Raw genomic sequence first — 18,260 nt, forward strand, 5'->3', positions numbered from 1 at the left:
AGAGCTTGCAGCCAGTGAGGCCCAGCTCCGTGTGAAGCGCTGGCTCTGAGGGGGAGGCAGGAGGCAGATGATGATGATGATGATGATGATGATGATGATGATGATAATAATAATAATAATAATAATAATAATAATAATAAATTTATACCCCGCCTATCTGGCTGGGTTTCCCCAGCCACTCTGGGCAGCTTCCAACAAAACACTAAAATACAATAACCTATTAAACATTAAAAGCTTCCCTAAACAGGGCTGCCTTCAGATGTCTTCTAAAAGTTTGGTAGTTATTTTTCTCTTTGACATCTGGTGGGAGGGCGTTCCACAGGGCGGGTGCCACTACCGAGAAGGCCCTCTGCCTGGTTCCCGGTAACTTGGCTTCTCGCAGTGAGGGAACCACCAGAAGGCCCTCGGAGCTGGACCTCAGTGTCCGGGTAGAACGATGGGGGTGGAGATGCTCCTTCAGGTATACTGGACTGAGGCCATTTAGGACTTTAAAGGTGAGCACCAACACTTGTGCTTGGAAACGTACTGGGAGCCAGTTTAGGTCTTTCAAGACCGGTGTTATATGGTCTCGGCAGCCGCTCCCAGTCACCAGTCTAGCTGCCGCATTCTGGATTAGTTGTAGTTTCCGGGACACCTTCAAAGGTAGCCCCACATACAGCGCATTGCGGTAGTCCAAGTGAGAGGTAACCAGAACATGCACCATTCTGGCCAGGGAGAAAGGGGAAGCAGAGCAGAGTGCAAGGAGTCTTGATTTTTAAAAAAATTAAAAATCTTTGTGCATCCATGTCTAATCTTGCTCCTTTCTAAAATTTATTTATTAGTGTGTGTTCTTCTTTTTGTAAATCTATCAAAGAATAAAATAAAATGGTATTAAGGGCTTTCCTCAGGACGGTGGAGGGTGTGTGTGCCATGCCCCATTGGTGTAGCTGTGGTGACAATTGCCCTTCTTCTGATAGGAAATGCTCTGCTGGGGTGTGACCAAAAAATGGAGGGGTTGAGGGGGGTCAGTTGTGGGGAGTGGGAAATGTCTCTATTTTCATCTGAGGAAAATTGGGTGGTATGGGCTTTGCAGGCAAGTGCTTCAATAATAATAATAATAATAATAATAATAATAATAATAATAATAATAATGGTACCTCTGGTTAAGAACTTAATTCATTTCAGAGGTCCGTTCTTAACCTGAAACTGTTCTTAAACTGAGGTACCTCTTTAGCTAATGGGGCATCCCGCTGCCACTGGACCGCCAGCGCACGATTTCTGTTCTCATCCTGAGGTAAAGTTCCTAACCCGAGGTACTACTTCCAGGTTAGCGGAGTCTGTAACCCAAAGTGTCTGCAACCCGAGGTGTTTGTAACCCGGAGTACCACTCTATTTATACTCTGCCCATCTGGCTGGGCTTCCCCAGCCACTCTTGAGCTGCTCCCAACAGAATTAAAAGCACAAAAAACATCAAATATTAAAAACTTCCCTAACCAGAGCTGCCTTCAAGGCTTTCAATGGAGGCGTGGGGCTTTCTTAAAGTGGCAAAGCAGCCTTTGACACATTGCCGCCTCTCCTTCGAAAAGGAGGGAGGGTGGTTCTGCTTCTTCTTTAGGCAGCCAGGTGGCAGCCATGGCAGTGGCACTGACTCCCCCAATCTCTTCATGGCACTAAGCCTGGCACTAAGCAGAATCACCTCCCACACATTGACATAGACATTCTTGTTGGGCACTTTGGGAACCGTATGAAGAGAGCTTTGCAAAAGCCCCTCCCTTTCGTGCAAGCTCCACCTTTACCTGTATGACATCATCTGTGGGGTTACCCTAAGCCAGGCTTCCTCAACCTCGGCCCTCCACATGTTTTTGGCCTACAATTCCCATGATCCCTAGCTAGGAGGACCAGTGGTCAGGGATGGTGGGAATTGTAGTCTCAAAACATCTGGAGGGCCGAGGTTGAAGAAGCCTGGCCTAAGCCAATGCTCAAATAAATGTAGTAAAAGTATTATTATTATTAGTGGTTAGAATGTCACTCAAAATTTACAAGTCATCAACTTCAAAATTACATACTGACCGTGATGGATGGTGGCAGTATCTCAGAACAGCATTCCAAATCAAAATTAGAGAATGTGGGTTTCTTTATCCACGGAATTTATTAATTCAGCTCAGTGAAGCAGCTAACAATCTTGCTGATATTAAAACAAGTAGGCTTATTTGTTATTTGGGAATAATGATTGGCGTCATTTTTCCCTCACTTGGGTGAATTATAGGAGCAGAACTATGGAAGTTTTGTTTTCAATATTCAGATGGATATTTGAGGCAGGTGCTGGTGACTAGAGAGGTATTCTCCATTTATAGTATGCTCTCAATAAAGGTTTAAAACCTTTTTATTTGTCCAGACTTGTAGTGAACAGCAAGTTCATTCTTAGCTGCCGAGAACATCTGAACACACAGAGCCACACCTGTTGGTACTCAGTTACAAGTTACAAAAAAGGTGATTCCGACTAAACATATGGGAAAACTTTCTGACAGTAAACTGTTGACAGTGTAATAGTCTCCCTTGGAAGTTGAGGACTCTCCTTCCTTGGAGGTTTTTAAGCAGAGGTTGGGGGGGGGCCATCTCTCATGGATGTTTTAGTTGAGAAGGAGTTGGATTTGATGGCCTTTAGGGTCCCTTCCAACTGTATCTGGCAATACACATTTGATTTCCACCACCCTCCAGAAAGGCAGACTGAAACATTTACAGAATAGGTTATGCAATGATTAAACTGCAAGTTTTCATATAAGGGTTTATAATACAGTGGTACCTTGGGTTACATACGCTTCAGGTCACATACGCTTCAGGTTACAGACTCCGCTAACCCAGAAATAGTGCTTCAGGTTAAGAACTTTGCTTCAGGATAAGAACAGAAATCGTGCTCCGGCGGCACGGCGGCAGCAGGAGGCCCCATTAACTAAAGTGGTGCTTCAGGTTAAGAACAGTTTCAGGTTAAGAATGGACCTCCAGAACGATTTAAGTACTTAACCCGAGGTACCACTGTACTGAAAAACAACCTCATATTTTTATGCTAATGTTCTACAATTTAAAAAATGGACAGCATTCTACCAAAACAAAAAAACACTGACTTTTGTTTCTTAATTTGATTATTGTCAGTTGGACTACCTCCCAAATGCATTTTTCCACCCTTAAAAAAAAAAGGTAGAGGACAGTTAAATCCAGTCATGGACAACTCTGGGGTTGCGGTGCTCATCTTGCTTTACTGGCCGAGAGAGTCAATATTTGTCCGCAAACAGTTTTTCCGGGTCATGTGGCCGATGACTAAGCCGCGTCTGGCGAAACCAGAGCAGCACACGGAAACACCATTTACCTTCCCGCCAGAGCGGTGCCTATTTATCTACTTGCACTTTGACGTATTTCGAACTGCTAGGTTGGCAGGAGCTGGGACCGAGCAACAGGAGCTCACCCCGTTGGGGGGATTCGAACTCCTAAACTTCGGATTGGCAAGCCCTAGGCTCTGTGGTTTAGACCACAGCTGTTTTGATTTATTTGTGTTTGGCTTATTATTCACATGCATTCGCACACAAATGGTCACACCAGCTGTTTCCCAGTTCTTGAATACAATGGTTAAATCAAATTTTCCTGTGGCTTACTGTATACAATGATTTAACACTTTTTGTTATTGTTGTCAATTAATATTTTCAAGCTTCTGCAATACCAAGCACCCAAGTAAAACAGATTAAATGCTTTCTTGGGATGCTTTTGAACAATGCTGGCATTAAAAGGAATTTCCAGAGCTAAGATAACACCATGAATACATTTAACTTTTGTTGTTATGAGATGATACCAGGTACTTTTAATAAAATAGTTTTAAAAATAAAATAAAAAAGACATTCCAAGACAGAAGAAAATGGATATTTGGGGCTTATTCGAGATGTAACAGGCTAGTCATTCCATTATTTTGCTCATAATATGAAGGTTTCAGGAAACAGGTGGTTGTTTTTTTTAATGTTCCAAAGTGAATAGAAAGAGATTTCTTATTTCATAAATTTTAAGTTTCAAAAACATTCCAGTCATACTTCGCGTTGCGTTAGGTTGATGTCATGTCTTTTCCGCTTGCAAACATGGGAAACCTGGATGTGTATATTTCCTTTTTAAAAAAAAAAAAATTATTAAATTATTAACTTTTCAGAGATTATACAAAAAAAGCAAAATACAAAAATACAAAAATAAAAACACATATAATTTCATTCACTTATTTTCTTTTAACTTACTTCTCAGACCTCCTCATACCTCCCCTTTTTGTATTCCAATTCAAATTATTCATTCAGCAAATCCTCGCCCTTAATTTTCACTTAATTTTACACCTTTCTTTCTCCCCCCCAATTATCTTAATCATTACAGCTGATAACCACTTAAATTCTATCCAACATCATTCTAACATTCACTACTGGATGTGTATATTTCCAGGTTTCGCCGCGCATGCGTGCGCAGAAGTGTTCTGCCTGTTCTGCGCATGCGCAGAAATGCTCTATTGCGCCATGCGCATGTGCAAAAGCAGCGCTCTAGTTACGAATTTTTTGGGGTGCAAACAGCACCCTGAAATGGATCAAGTCCATAACTAGAGGTACCACTGTATCCAATTTGAATTTTCAGTGTGGGCCACAAAATATATTCAGAGCCAGTCTCCAGGAGACTTTGGTGTAAGGTGTTGTTGTTTAGTCGTTTAGTCGTGTCTGACTCTTCGTCACCCCCTGGACCAGAGCATGCCAGGCACTTCTGTCCTCCACTGCCTCCCGCAGTTTGGTCAAACTCATGCTGGTAGCTTCGAGAACACTGTCCAACCATCTCATCCTCTGTCGTCCCCTTCTCCTTGTGTCCTCCATCTTTCCCAACATCAGGGTCTTTTCCAGGGAGTCTTCTCTTCTCATGAGGTGGCCAAAGTATTGGAGCCTCAGCTTCACGATCTGTCCTTCCAGTGAGCACTCAGGGCTGATTTCCTTAAGAATGGAGAGGTTTGATCTTCTTGCAGTCCATGGGACTCTCAAGAGTCTCCTCCAGCACCATAATTCAAAAGCATCAATTCTTCGGCGATCAGCCTTCTTTATGGTCCAGCTCTCACTTCCATACATCACTACTGGGAAAACCATAGTTTTTACTATACGGACCTTTGTTGCCAAGGCGATGTCTCTACTTTTTAGGATGCTGCCTAGGTTTGTCATTGCTTTTCTCCCAAGAAGCAGGCGTCTTTTAATTTCATGGCTGCTGTCACCATCTGCAGTGATCATGGAGCCCAAGAAAGTAAGATCTCTCACTGCCTCCATTTCTTTTCCTTCTATTTGCCAGGAGGTGATGGGTGTAAGGTAGTTCATATATTTAACAACAACAACAACAACAACAACAACAACAACAACAACAACAACAACAACGTATCCTTCCTCAATGTTCTTGACATAGTGCCACACCAGAGCAATTGGGGAGGATTTAAAATGATGTGGTATGGGAATTGGACAGTTGGACTTCCTCTCTCTACCTGAGTGCTGTTAATTCTGGTGTGATCCATTCCTTGGCAGATGCTGCTTTGGTAAAATTAAGCCAAAGGAGGTAGCTTCTTTGAGAATTAGTACTGTTCAGTTTCCAAGGATCTGCTTAGGTTGAGGCAGCTGAGTTCTTTTCCCCAAGTAAACTCATGATGTGGGCAGAGGAAGAAGAACTACAGAGGAACTGACTCTACTTTGTTGTTTGGGTGAATTAGACTGGTGGTTAAATCCTATACATCAGAGGTCCCCCCCCCTTCTAGTTTTTATTGGTTTTTCGATATATACACCCTTTATGAAATATCTCTCTAACAATTTTCCGTTTTTTCCTGCCTCCCTCCCCTGGACTTCCCTCATACTTCCACTTTGTTTTACTTTCAATTTATTCATCCTGCGTATTATTTCCCCAATTAATTCCTAATACATTTACATCTATTTTTTATTATTATATACAGTGGTGCCCCGCAAGACGAATGCCTCGCAAGACAGAAAACCCGCTAGACAAAAGGGTTTTCCGTTTTTGAGCTGCTTCGCAAGACGATTTTCCCTATGGGCTTGCTTTGCAAGATGAAAACGTCTTGCGAGTGTTCCGATTTTTTTTTTGCTTTCCCCCTTTTTCTAAGCCGCTAAGCCGCTAATAGCCTTTTAGCCGCTAATCCGCTAAGCCTTTAATAGCCGCTAAGCCTTTAATAGCCGCTAAACCGCTAATAGCGCTAATCCGCTAATAGGATTGCTTCGCAAGACGAAAAAACCGCTAGACGAAGAGACTAGCAGAACGGATTAATTTCGTCTTGCGAGGCACCACTGTACATTTGTGAATGTTTAATCTAACCCCGCCAATGAATCCAACTCTTCATGTTGTCTCTTCATATACATTGTAAATGGTTCCCATTCTCTTTTAAAGTCTTTGTTCTCCCTTTCATGTAATTTATCTGTTAATTTTGCTAATTCTGCATATTCCATGAGTTTCTCTTGCCATCGTTCTTTTGTTTGGGGTTTCTTCTGTCTTCCAAGCTTGCGCTAGTAACATTCTTGCCGCTGTTGTTGCATACATAAATAATTTCCAGTTGTCCTTTCACCCTTTTTGAGTCCATGACTCCCTTGACCAACTACGTTCTTTCTGTAGGCATTCACAAGATAAAAATTACTTATAAATTTCACATTTCCCAAAACTATGTGAACTGAAACAGTTATCCTTCGAAATTTGTGCTTATCTGAATTTTGCAATCAGTTCTCCAGCCAAGTAATGTACACAAAATTCAGCGTTAAGTGGCTAAAAGTGAACATTAATTAACAGTAACACCTACAACAACCCATTATATTAGGGAGAATTGTTTCTGTAAAAATATGTACAGTAGGAGAAAATCACAAAAAATGGTGATGGATTTTCATGAGGACTTCTGTTAAAAAAAATATCTACAAGCTGATGTAGAAATGTAGAGAACTGAATTTAAGGTTGAAGAAGATGAAAAAGTGAGAGAAATCAAAACTGACATATTTGCGTATTACTACCTATCCCTGATCTGATAACTGAATGACGATTCATTTGATTATGGGCATGTTTGTCATATAACAGCTGCCCCTCCATCAAGTAAATAAATAATAAATACTTAACTAAATGACCAATTCCATCACAGATGGCTCGGTTCTGCCCCCACAACATAAACCCTGACCCCGCAACATAAATCTTGGCTATGCCCATGGTTCCTAGACTAGCAGTTACCCTCACAGAAATGCAAAATAAAAATAAGTAGCATCCAAGTGAAAAGATAGGACTTTATTGAAATATAAATGTGCATGGGGCAGCCTCAAAAATGAGGAGGAGGCTACAAGAAAGCACATCCCAACCAATGTTGTTTTTATACTCTTCCAGATGACACATGCCATTTCTATTCACCAAAGAATCACAGCAATCTTAATTGTTGCAACCCAAAGTCATCTTCCTGAACCAAATCTTTTAGCTCATCATGTTATTATGTGATCGCATACAACAATTATTATTTTCACCAACTGAAAATGCCTTAAAGCACCCCAGATTTCATAAGGCTGCAGAAGAAAGAGACAACCTTCTACAAACTGGAGAATTCAGACTTCAAACTCGCTGGAAATATGTGAAGTATTGACCAATTTTCATGCTCAAAAATGTTCCTATCAAAAATCGCTTTCTTGCCCTCACTGCTTCAATCATCAGCAGCTATTTTATAATGCTTATCCAATTCACAGGAGACACAATGATTCCAAAGGAAGTTTTCTACTTGGTCCAGTATTCTTTTGCACATGTGGTCTAAGATGCCATAATTCAAAGCAGTGGCATAGAAGGAGAAAGGGACAGTAAATTATGTCTGTTCAAATGCTTTTACTGAGCAAACAAATGGAAAGGATGAAATGGAAGAGGGCAAAGGGTGCAGAAGGAAAAAAGACAGTTGTGTGCAGAACCGAGAGATGTGTTTTGCCCTGAAATAAAAGAACTAACCGCTACTACTTTGATCTCATAATTCATGTTACATCATCCTTTTCTCCTGCACTGTTGAATGAAACAGTGTCCTTGATCGTTTGATAGAAACAACATAAAATATGAAAAACGACCACCAGTTTACACTATTATTCTAAACTGGAGGCATGAAAATAGAATAGCTAAGATTTTGGATTGACTCACTGTTCTCACAAGATAAATGTGCTCCTTTTGCTTTTATATTTGTTCCGCCTTCAACTCTCAAAGTTTCTCTATTTTCTGGTGTTTTGCTTCTGCTAGCACAAGGCAATTCATGAGAATGCATGGGTGCCACCAAAATCACCACTCGCCTTCTCTTGCTTAGCAATATCTAGTAAAACATTCTCCATACTGTGACACTGCAAATATCCCTTCTTTCAGCTGTAAAAGGATTGTAAGGTTAAATGGTGTTTGGTTCCAGATGCAGCAAAGTTTTACAGGCAAGACAGATTTGTATTCTGACAAAAGGTAATTATGGATTTTAGAAACATAACTGACCGAAAGTCTAGTTTTAGGAGTTCTTCTTTTATGCTATCTTTCCCCAAATAAAGTTTTGTCAGTGTGTGATCAAAGGAAACCTTTGATTTTCTTATGTAACAGCTTCTGCAACAGCAACTGCTACAATCTCTTCTTAGTGCTAAGGATGGTGACAATTTTTGCAATAATCGAGCTTCTACTCCAGCTGCAACCTGTTCACGAGCTTGTGAGCCAATCAGGTTTCACGTGAGTGCTGGCAATATTTAATGGTACAACATTCTTCAGCTGTGAAAAAATAACTAACTGATTGACAACTTATCGAACCAGGCCATTATAATTGTGCAACCCATTTCTGTGTGCTGCTGAAATGCGTATTCCCTTGAACTCTGTTTAATTGAAGTGACGACAAATGTTGTTGTTTAGTCGTTTAGTCGTGTCTGACTCTTCGTGACCCCATGGACCAGAGCAAGTCAGGCACTCCTTTCTTCCACTGCCTCCCGCAGTTTGGTCAAACTCATGCTGGTAGCTTTGAGAACACTGTCCAACCATCTTGTCCTCTGTCGTCCCCTTCTCCTTGCGCCCTCCATCTTTCCCAACATCAGGGTCTTGTCCAGGGAGTCTTCTCTTCTCATGGGGTGGCCAAAGTATTGGAGCCTCAGCTTCACGATCTGTCCTTCCAGTGAGCACTCAGGGCTGATTTCCTTCAGAATGGAGAGGTTTGATCTTCTTGCAGTCCATGGGACTCTCAAGAGTCTCCTCCAGCACCATAATTCAAAAGCATCAATTCTTCGGCGATCAGCCTTCTTTTTGGTCCAGCTCTCACTTCCATACATCACTACTGGGAAAACCATAGCTTTAACTATACAGACCTTTGTTGACAAGGTGATGTCTCTGCTTTTTAAGAACAATAGCCATTAACATTTATTGTTGCATTTCTCATCCTGTTTCCTACTATCATTGTGGGGAAGGGAGATGGAAATCCTATCAATTTAAAGGGTTATTCACCTGCCAAAACAATGTTGCTTAAATATATTGGCCTGAGGGGAAACTATCAAGGCCAGACCAGAGGAGGGGGATGTAAGTTGGATGTAAGGGGGGAAAGAGGTGAGAGCACATTACTACAATGATTAAAGTAAACTACAGATATGAAAAAATATACAAACTAGTGACACAATGTGACATTAGTCAATGTCACCTGCCCCCCCCCCCATTCAGGGCCAACAACACAACTGAGGATCAAGTGACAAGCAAACTTTTTAAAATATTAAATAAAACAAAAACAAAAACCTAACTTACTGTCCCACCCTTGCCATCACTTTCTTTCGGTTTCTCATCATTATTCAAAGAACACTAGTGAGTCATCTTCAAATGATTTAGAGAAGCTGTCATGGTTTCTGATATGATCCTGGAATGTCCCACTTTTTCTTAGGATGTCCCTGTTTTCAGTGGAAAAAATGTTGGAGGATATGGAGTTATCTGACCCCTAAGCTGTCTGAAGGAAATCCTGTACAGTCATACCTTGGGTTGAATATGCTTCATGTTGAGAGCGTTTGAGTTGTGCTCTGTGACAACCCGGAAGTAATGGAGTGTGTTGCTTCCGGGTTTCACCGCTTGCGCATGCGCAGACGCTCAAAATGACATCTCGTGCCTGCGCAGCAGCGGCGAAAGCGACGTGTGCATGCGCAGACGTGCCGTCACTAATTATGTTTGCTTCTGGATGCGAATGGGGCTCCAGAATGGATCCCGTTCGTATCCAGAAGTACCACTGTATAGAGATTTTTTTAAAAAAAGTTTAATGTTTTGTATGTTTTTATATATGTTGAAAGCTGCCCAGAGTGACTGGGGTAAGCCAGTAAGATGTGTGGTGTATAAATAGTAAAATTATCATTATGGAATAGGGCATGGGTAGGCAAACTAAGGCCCGGGGGGCCGGATCTGGCCCAGTTGCCTTCTAAATCCAGCCCGCAGACGGTCTGGGAATCAGCGTGTTTTTACATGAGTAGAATGTGTCCTTTTATTTAAAATGCATCTCTGGGTTATTTGTGGGGCATAGGAATTTGTTCATCCCCCCCCCCCCAAAAAAAAATAGTCTGGCCCACCACAAGGTCTGAGGGACAGTGTGTTGGGATATTTCCGTTCCACCTTAAAAGGGAGCAGGATGTTTGTGTCACAGCCTGTGTATTTCCTGTTCACAGGATGTTTAAGTTTGCTATTGCTTTCGTTTCTCTCTCTGTCGGAGACACTGACGCAGAACAGTCATGTCTTTCTTTGTTCTGATCAACGCTGAATAAAGCTTGTAAATAATGCTCTCCTGAATTGCGACTTTTGTTGTGCATTATCTGCTGATAGAGCATGCATGAGCCCTGGAATGTGGCAAGGTATTTCTAGAAGAAACTCATGTCGCTAATTGCTGATACTGCGTGCCTACGGGAGATCGATGGATCGTCCGGCACACGGCTTGGGGCCATGATGGACTTTATCTCCCTGGCAGTATCCCAACACAGTGGACCAGCCCCCCTGCTGAAAAAGTTTGCTGACCCCTGGAATAGGGCGTCCCTGTTTTCATCAGATAAATGTGGAACTAAGTTCTGACGAGTTTGGGCTGAAAAAAAGCCCTGCATGCCACAATTAGGATTTGAAAAAAGCCTCCCATTAACTGCACTGGAAAGTGTTTTGTTTTTTTTTCAGAAGCAGTAGGAGGGGCCAGGAGCATGACAGCAGCAAGGAAGGTCACTTTAGATATATGTGCATTCACAAGCACAGTGTAGGCATGTGTCATAGCGGTTAGAAACCCATGGCAAACTCTGGAGGTCTGCCTTGCTCCATAAATTTACAGTAACAGTTCCCACTTCCTTCTCATTCTTCATGGTAGTCATCTCCCATGTTTCAGTCATGGTCATTTTATGTTTATAGCAACTGAACCGATCAATTAAGACTTACCCTGCACATGAAAACTCCAACAAGAATTGTCATTATAAGCATGCAGTGATGCAGGAAAAACCCCAGAGTAGGCTCATATCAAGGAAAGGGAAAAGTACCAGCTGGTTATCACAGTTCCTGTGTGAATGACGTGTGCTAAAGTTTGATGCAAACTCAGCAGTAGAGCTTAAAACATCATGGGGGACAACAAAGTGGATTTTTTGTTTTATATTTGAATCACAATGCAATTAAAGCAATTACAGAGGTGTCTGTCAATATTTTGTCACTTAATCTTTTTTTAAAAAAACACCCAGACATCTGGCTCTCTGCAGAGATGAGTTAATAACAGTATTTGCATTTCCTTATTTATTGTGCTGCGATGATCCACTTATAAAAAGAGATAATTTGTACAAAAGCCTCTGGGGCATGGTATAAATGCAAAGAGGTGGATATTTTGTTGTCCTCCATGTTTCTCGACTGGGAATGTTTGCCTGCTTGCTCCCTGTGCTACCTTCCTCAATATGCAAATGTTTGATGTGCAGCATGCAAGTTTGTTTTAAAGAGATTTTAACAGCCCTGATCATGTATCTTCTAGGTTTCCTCTACACCCAGAGCAGTACCAAACACAGCATTAAAGAGCGACTTATGAAGCTCTTGCCTTGTTCAACTGCCAAAACAACATCTCCTGATATTCAAAGCAAGTTTTTTTTTTCCTTTTCCCATTTCGTGGTTAGATTTGCATGCATCATCAGGTATATTTAAAAAATGATTTTACTAACTTTATTTAAATCAACAACAACCTCTTGATTTAACCTTCTGCTGGATATCTGTTTTACAACCTTGGAGTGTTTGAGAAGATACCATTTCAAAGACTGAATTAACTTGATGGATTCTGTAGTAATGGGCCTCCATGACTTTCACGAAGCTGGCAGATGGTTGGAGAAGTAGGTTATGAACTGTGTTTTGGGGAAGGCTTGAAAACTTACCAGGTTTCCTCTGATGAGGAGAACCATAATAGTGTCTAAAGTCATCTTGACCACACTGCTACCAAACTTCTCTACAATTGCAGCAGTAAATAAAAAGTGTTTAGCTCCTAGCAGGATGGAAATGCAGTGATACCCTGGTTCTCAAATGCCTTGATACTCGAACAACTTGGAACCCAAAAGCTGCAAACCCAGAATTAAGTGTTCTGGTTTGCAAACTTTTTTCGGAAGCCAAACATGCTCCATTTTGAGTGTTACGCTGAAGTCTGTCTGTTTTTGCTATTTATTTTGCGTTTTTGTTTTTGCGACTTTTTTGTTTGTTTTTGCGGCTGTGTGGAACCCAGTTCAGCTACTGGTTGATTGATTGTGTGACTGCAGTACCTTGTTTATTGCTTTCATTTTATGGATCAGTGGTCTCATTAGATAGTAAAATTCATGTTGAATTGCTGTTTTAGGGGTTGTTTGTAAAAGTCTGGGACGGACTGATCCATTTTGCATTACTTTCTACGGGAAACTGCGCCTTGGTTTTGGAATGCTTTGGGTTTGGAACGGACTTCCGGAACGGATTAAGTTTGAGAATCAACGTACCACTGTAAAGAGTTATTGGGGAGCCACCATAGATTTTTAAAATGCCTCTTTTCAGGGCCCATGAGGCAGTTGCCTCAGATGGCAGGCTGGGGAAACTGGGAGAGGTGACAGATCTGTACCTCAAGTAGCCACTACCAAACCATTCTACATTGTAAATCTTATATTAATAATCCAAAAATTGAGAGAACCAGGTACAAGATCTACTACAGAAGCCACAAACAGAAAACTCATTCAAATTGTGTCCAAAAGGAAAATTCAGTCTTTAAAGTTCCTTTAGCCAGGTTCCTGTAGGTACTTACAAAGGTAAGTTTGATCAAATGAAGTGTCGGCGATGTTGCGCTCAAGGGTTAGATATCAATGAAGATAAGTTTGTTTCGCCCATGAAGTGTCTCAAGTTTCTTCAGTAAATTCTCTCTCACGGTTTTGATATATTTATAAACATTCAAGTCCATACGTTACATTCCTTCTTGGCTTAAGCTACAATATTTAATTTCTTTCTTCAGGAATTTTTTCCTCAAGATTTTGGTGTATTTACATACATTCAACCTCATATGCTAAGTTCTTTCTTGACTTAAGCATTTATTCATTTACTAAGCGAAACAGGTGACAAAGGCTGGCACCCTGTCTAGCTCTTGTGTGTAACATTTTCCTTTTGGACACAATTTGAATGAGTTTTCTGTTTGTGGCTTCCGTAGTAGATCTTGTACCTCGAAGTAGAAGGGCGGCAAGTGGGGACACCATTTTCTGTTTTGCCTCAGGCAGCAAAACGTCGTGGACCAGCCCTGCCTCTTGTGCATTGTCACAAACTGTGCCTCAGAGAGAAAAAAAAATTCCTTCCAGTAGCACCTTAAAGACCAACTAAGTTAGTTCTTGGTATGAGCTTTCGTGTGCATGCACACTTCTTCAGATACACTGAAACAGAAGTTGCCAGACCCTTCTATATAGTGAGAAGGTGGGGAGGGGTATTACTCAGAAGGGTGGTGGGAATGGGAGATTGGCAGATAGCTGAGATGAGCCTGTTGACGACTCTTAACGACTGCAATAGGTCTTACAGGAAAAGGCAAGGGGTGAGAAGGTGAAAAATGGCTTAGTCATGTATAATGAGATAAGAATCCAATGTCTTTGTTCAAACCAGGTCTCTCCATGGTTTTAAGTTTGGTAATGAGTTGCAATTCAGCAGAATCTCTTTCCAGTCTATTTCTGAAATTCCTTTGTAGTAAAACAGCTACTTTGAGATCTTGTATAGAATGTCCTGGGAGATTGAAGTGCAACTCATTACCAAACTTAAAGAAGAAGTGTGCATGCACACGAAAGCTCATACCAAGAACTAACTTAGTTGGTCTTTAAGGTGCTACTGGAAGGATTTTTTTTATTTTGACTATGGCAGACCAACACGGCTACCTATCTGTAACTGTGCCTCAGAAAGTAATGGCAAGTGCAAGAGGGCTGCATCAGTGGACTTTAACGGGAAGATTCATATTGGAGGAGAAAGTCCCACAAGTACCTTGGTCCCGAGCCGTAAAAGGCTTAGAACCAGCACCATAAATTGTGCTTGGCAACGAAGGGGCAGCCTGTGCAATAATGAGGTCGCATGATCCCAGCACTTGGCCTCAGTGGTGGAGGAACCCTCTCCAGCACCTGGGGCGGGACGCCAAGGGGCGGGGCAAACCGCCCGGTGACACGTGTGCCCAGTGACCATACGGGGTGCACATGTGCGGCCATGCATGCGCACTCCGTACGGGATGCCACACATGCGCACTCCATATGGACTGCCACTCGCACTTGCCATCCATACAGTTGTCTGTACGGAATGTGCATGTGCAGTGTCCCTTATGGACTGCGCATGCGTGGAAGCCCATACGGTCAATGCAAGAGCGGCAGCCCATACGGACGTCTGTATGGATGCCGCGCAAATGGCGCCCATACTGACTGTGTGCACCCTCGGCTGCTCTACAGCTGGAGGGAGGGAGGGGCCATCTTGTCACCCCCCTGAGTGGCCCCCAGGGCAACCCGCCCCTCTACCCCCACTTCATCCCCCCTCCCCTGCTTTGCCTCAGTCAGAATTTTAGCAGTGGGATTCTGCACCAGTTGAAATCTCAGGGGTGGGCTTTCAAGGGCAGCCCCACCCAGAGCATGTTATGGTAATCTAGCTGTGATATAACTAATTCATGCATCACCATAGCCAGGTCTGAGCGTGCCAGAAAGAGGAGTACATCTGGCAAACCAGCCTGACGTGGGTGAAAGGTTAGTCAATGAGGCTGTCTGATTGAAGTAATAGTGTAAATATGGCTCTTCACTCCAGGGTCAAGTTGTCTTTGGTTTACTCTGGGGATGTGGGGTAAATACTTCACCATCACACTTTAGATTAGAACAAGTAGGACCTGTGAGAAAATAGTTGTGGCATGGGATGTTCCTATTCTGGAATTCTTCCAGGATACTCTGCTTCGCTCTACTTCTGATTTTCATGTTTCCCCTTCTCAACAGCCAGGGTTCTGTGGATTCTGAGCATGCACAGTCCTCATCACGCTGCCCCCCCCCATTTAAATGTTTACCTTAAATTGTTTTCGGTGTGTGGAATGTGAGTTTGTGTGGTTTTGCATATGGTAGCGTTTTCCCAAGCCCGTGGATACTTCCTTCATGCGCATTGATGGTGCTGTTTTGGCTACAGAATGCTGCAGCGAGGCTCCTCATGGGGTCCCTGCCATGGGAGCATATTCACCCAGTGCTTTACCAGTTGCACTGGCTCCCGGTGGAATATCAGGTCAGATTTAAGGTGCTTTGTGGCTTAGGGTCCCGGGCCCTAAAGAAGTCAGACTATCCTCCACCGGGGCTGGGGCCTTCTCAGTGATGGCTCCGACCTGGTGGAATGCTCTGTCCCATGACACCAGGGCCCTGCAGGATTTAACTTCCTTCCACAGGGCCTGTAAGACAGAACTATTCCTCCTGGCTTTCAATTTGAACTCAGCCTGATCTTTTATTCCCCTTCCTTCCCTCCCCCTCACCCTTTTTATGAAGATTACCCGCTCTGGGATCCCACAGCTAATTCTCCCCTGGTCTCCTCGCTGGCCCAAATAGGACTAATTTAGCCAGCTAGCCCTGGTGATCATCTAATGTTTATTGGATGGATTTTCCCCCTAAATTGATTTTTGAATTCTGAATTTATTGTTATTCATGTTTTATACTGTATTTTATGCTGTTTTTGTTGCATCAATTAAGTGTTTTGAATTTGTTGTTAGCTGCCCTGAGCCCGGTTTTCTGAACTGGAAAGGGCAGGAAATAAATAAAAAAAATTATTATTATTATTACATTCAGAGAATGAGTTCACCATTAGGATATACTGTAGTCTTGAGATAGCCCAGAGCAAAGATGTTGGCTCTCCATTCATAACTCTCCAAAGGAGCAACATACATGTAGAACAAACAGCTCCTGTTGTGATCAGTCAGAATAGTGTTTGTAGCAGTAGATAATGGGCAGATGTGCACCAAACATTTAAAGCACATTCAAAGCACATATAAAACAAATGCTTTCCCCAACGAATCCTGGGGACTGTGGTCTTCCCCTCACAGAGCTACAGTTCTCGGCACCCTTAACAAACTACAATTCTCAGGATTCGCTGGGGGAAGTGCTAGGGTTTAAATGTGTGTTGGATGTGCTTCAAATGTATTCAAGGAATGGGTTTCCCATTCTAAAATCTGACTGTGCAGTCAGTCTGAAACGGGCCCCAAAATCCTCATTTATCCTTCTCCAAGGGTGCATTAGCTAAAAACCATTAACTTGAGCACTTGAGCAAATGCATAACAAGAACAAAGCTGTATAAACAAAGCTCTCTCCTTTATCAGTCCATAATGCCTAATGAATGGCCTTGCCAGTTCCAAAGTGGAGCAGGGATGACACATCTGGATCTTATCTTACATCCTGACCACAATGACGCACAGACCTTTTCAGCCCACCGGGAACGGCACCAGGAGTACTCTTAGAGTTGGTGACCTTCTTACCCCAAGATAAGGAATACAGGAACAGGAACAGGAACACCCTTTTATGGTTTTATGGTTAAGAGTACAGGAGCAGGAACATCTATGATGTCAACTTACGTGTATAAGCTTACGTGGCTGGATTCCTGGGGAAGGGGGGAGAGGGTATATCCTGGAGGATATATATATACTGCATGGAATCTCTCATTTCTTTGGACTTGCTGTGAACTGACCACGCAAGTGCCTTCTGCTATTCGGAGAGCAGAAGAAACTCTTTCTCTGAATCAACCTCGGTGTCATTTGACTTCTTTTCTCCCTCCTGGGAGCAACACAGACCCCACCAGTCGGTAAAGTCTAAGAAGGCTACAGTATGGTGTGGGTCTGCTCCCATTTTCTCAGGGGGTTAGTTCTTAAACTGTTCTGGGAGAATGATCCTAGTCTACAATGTTCATATCTTATGATGCTATTAGAAGAATCCATAAAGAAGGCTGATCGCCAAAGAATTGATGCTTTTGAATTATGGTGCTGGAGGAGACTCTTGAGAGTCCCATGGACTGCAAGAAGATCAAACCGATCCATTCTGAAGGAAATCAGCCCTGAGTGCTCACTGGAAGGACAGATCCTGAAGCTGAGGCTCCAATACTTTGGCTACCTCATGAGAAGAAAAGACTCCCTGGAAAAGACCCTGATGTTGGAAAAGATGGAGGGCACAAGGAGAAGGGAACAACAGAGGATGCGATGGTTGGACAGTGTTCTCGAAGCTACCAGCATGAGTTTGAACAAACTGTGGGAGGCAGTGGAAGACAGGAGTGCCTGGCATGCTCTGGTCCATGGGGTCATGAAGAGTCGGACACGACTAAATGACTAAATAACAACAACATTGGAAGAATATATATTATAAACAGACTCATCCTGCTTCTCCAAACTTTAGGAACTGGACCTTGAAAGTATGACAGCGATTTAGATTTGCATAGTAGCATTTAGAACTCTCTTCTTCTGAGGAAAAGAATTTGCAGGGACCAATTTGCCATTTTGTTGGATGCAAATTGGAAACCCACTTAATCAGTTCTTTCTGGAACCAATTTTTAAGTTACAAATTAATGGAGCATAAACTTGTCTGTTTAAAAAATGGATTACCTGTGACATTGAGCTTGCATGGCAGGTTCTAGCAAATTTTCACAGGCTGTTTATCATGACTTGAAAATTGGAGCTTGGAGCCTCTTGAATACTGAACAGCGGAGCTTGCTCCTTCCTTTGTAATCAGAAAAGGGAGATTTAATTTTCAAATGCAAATGAGAAATATTTGAATTGTGCATATTCT

The 18,260-nt window shown here is 42.4% G+C and overlaps 1 protein-coding gene across 12 annotated transcripts in view; it reads left to right on the top strand.

The window, feature by feature from the left end:
- Positions 1-18,260, top strand: part of KCNIP4 (potassium voltage-gated channel interacting protein 4) — a 443,652-nt gene that overhangs the window by 372,572 nt on the left and 52,820 nt on the right. Inside the window, exon 2 of one of the 12 annotated variants that reach the window (XM_082237474.1) lies at positions 11,993-12,098. The exons of the other annotated variants lie outside the window; for them this stretch is intronic. Coding sequence (XP_082093600.1) covers positions 11,993-12,098 — 106 coding nt within the window. The remainder of the gene's footprint in view (positions 1-11,992; positions 12,099-18,260) is intronic. 12 annotated transcript variants of the gene reach the window in all.

The sequence above is a fragment of the Podarcis vaucheri genome (genome assembly GCF_965113315.1).
Source record: "Podarcis vaucheri genome assembly, chromosome: 9".
NCBI lineage: Eukaryota > Metazoa > Chordata > Lepidosauria > Squamata > Lacertidae > Podarcis > Podarcis vaucheri.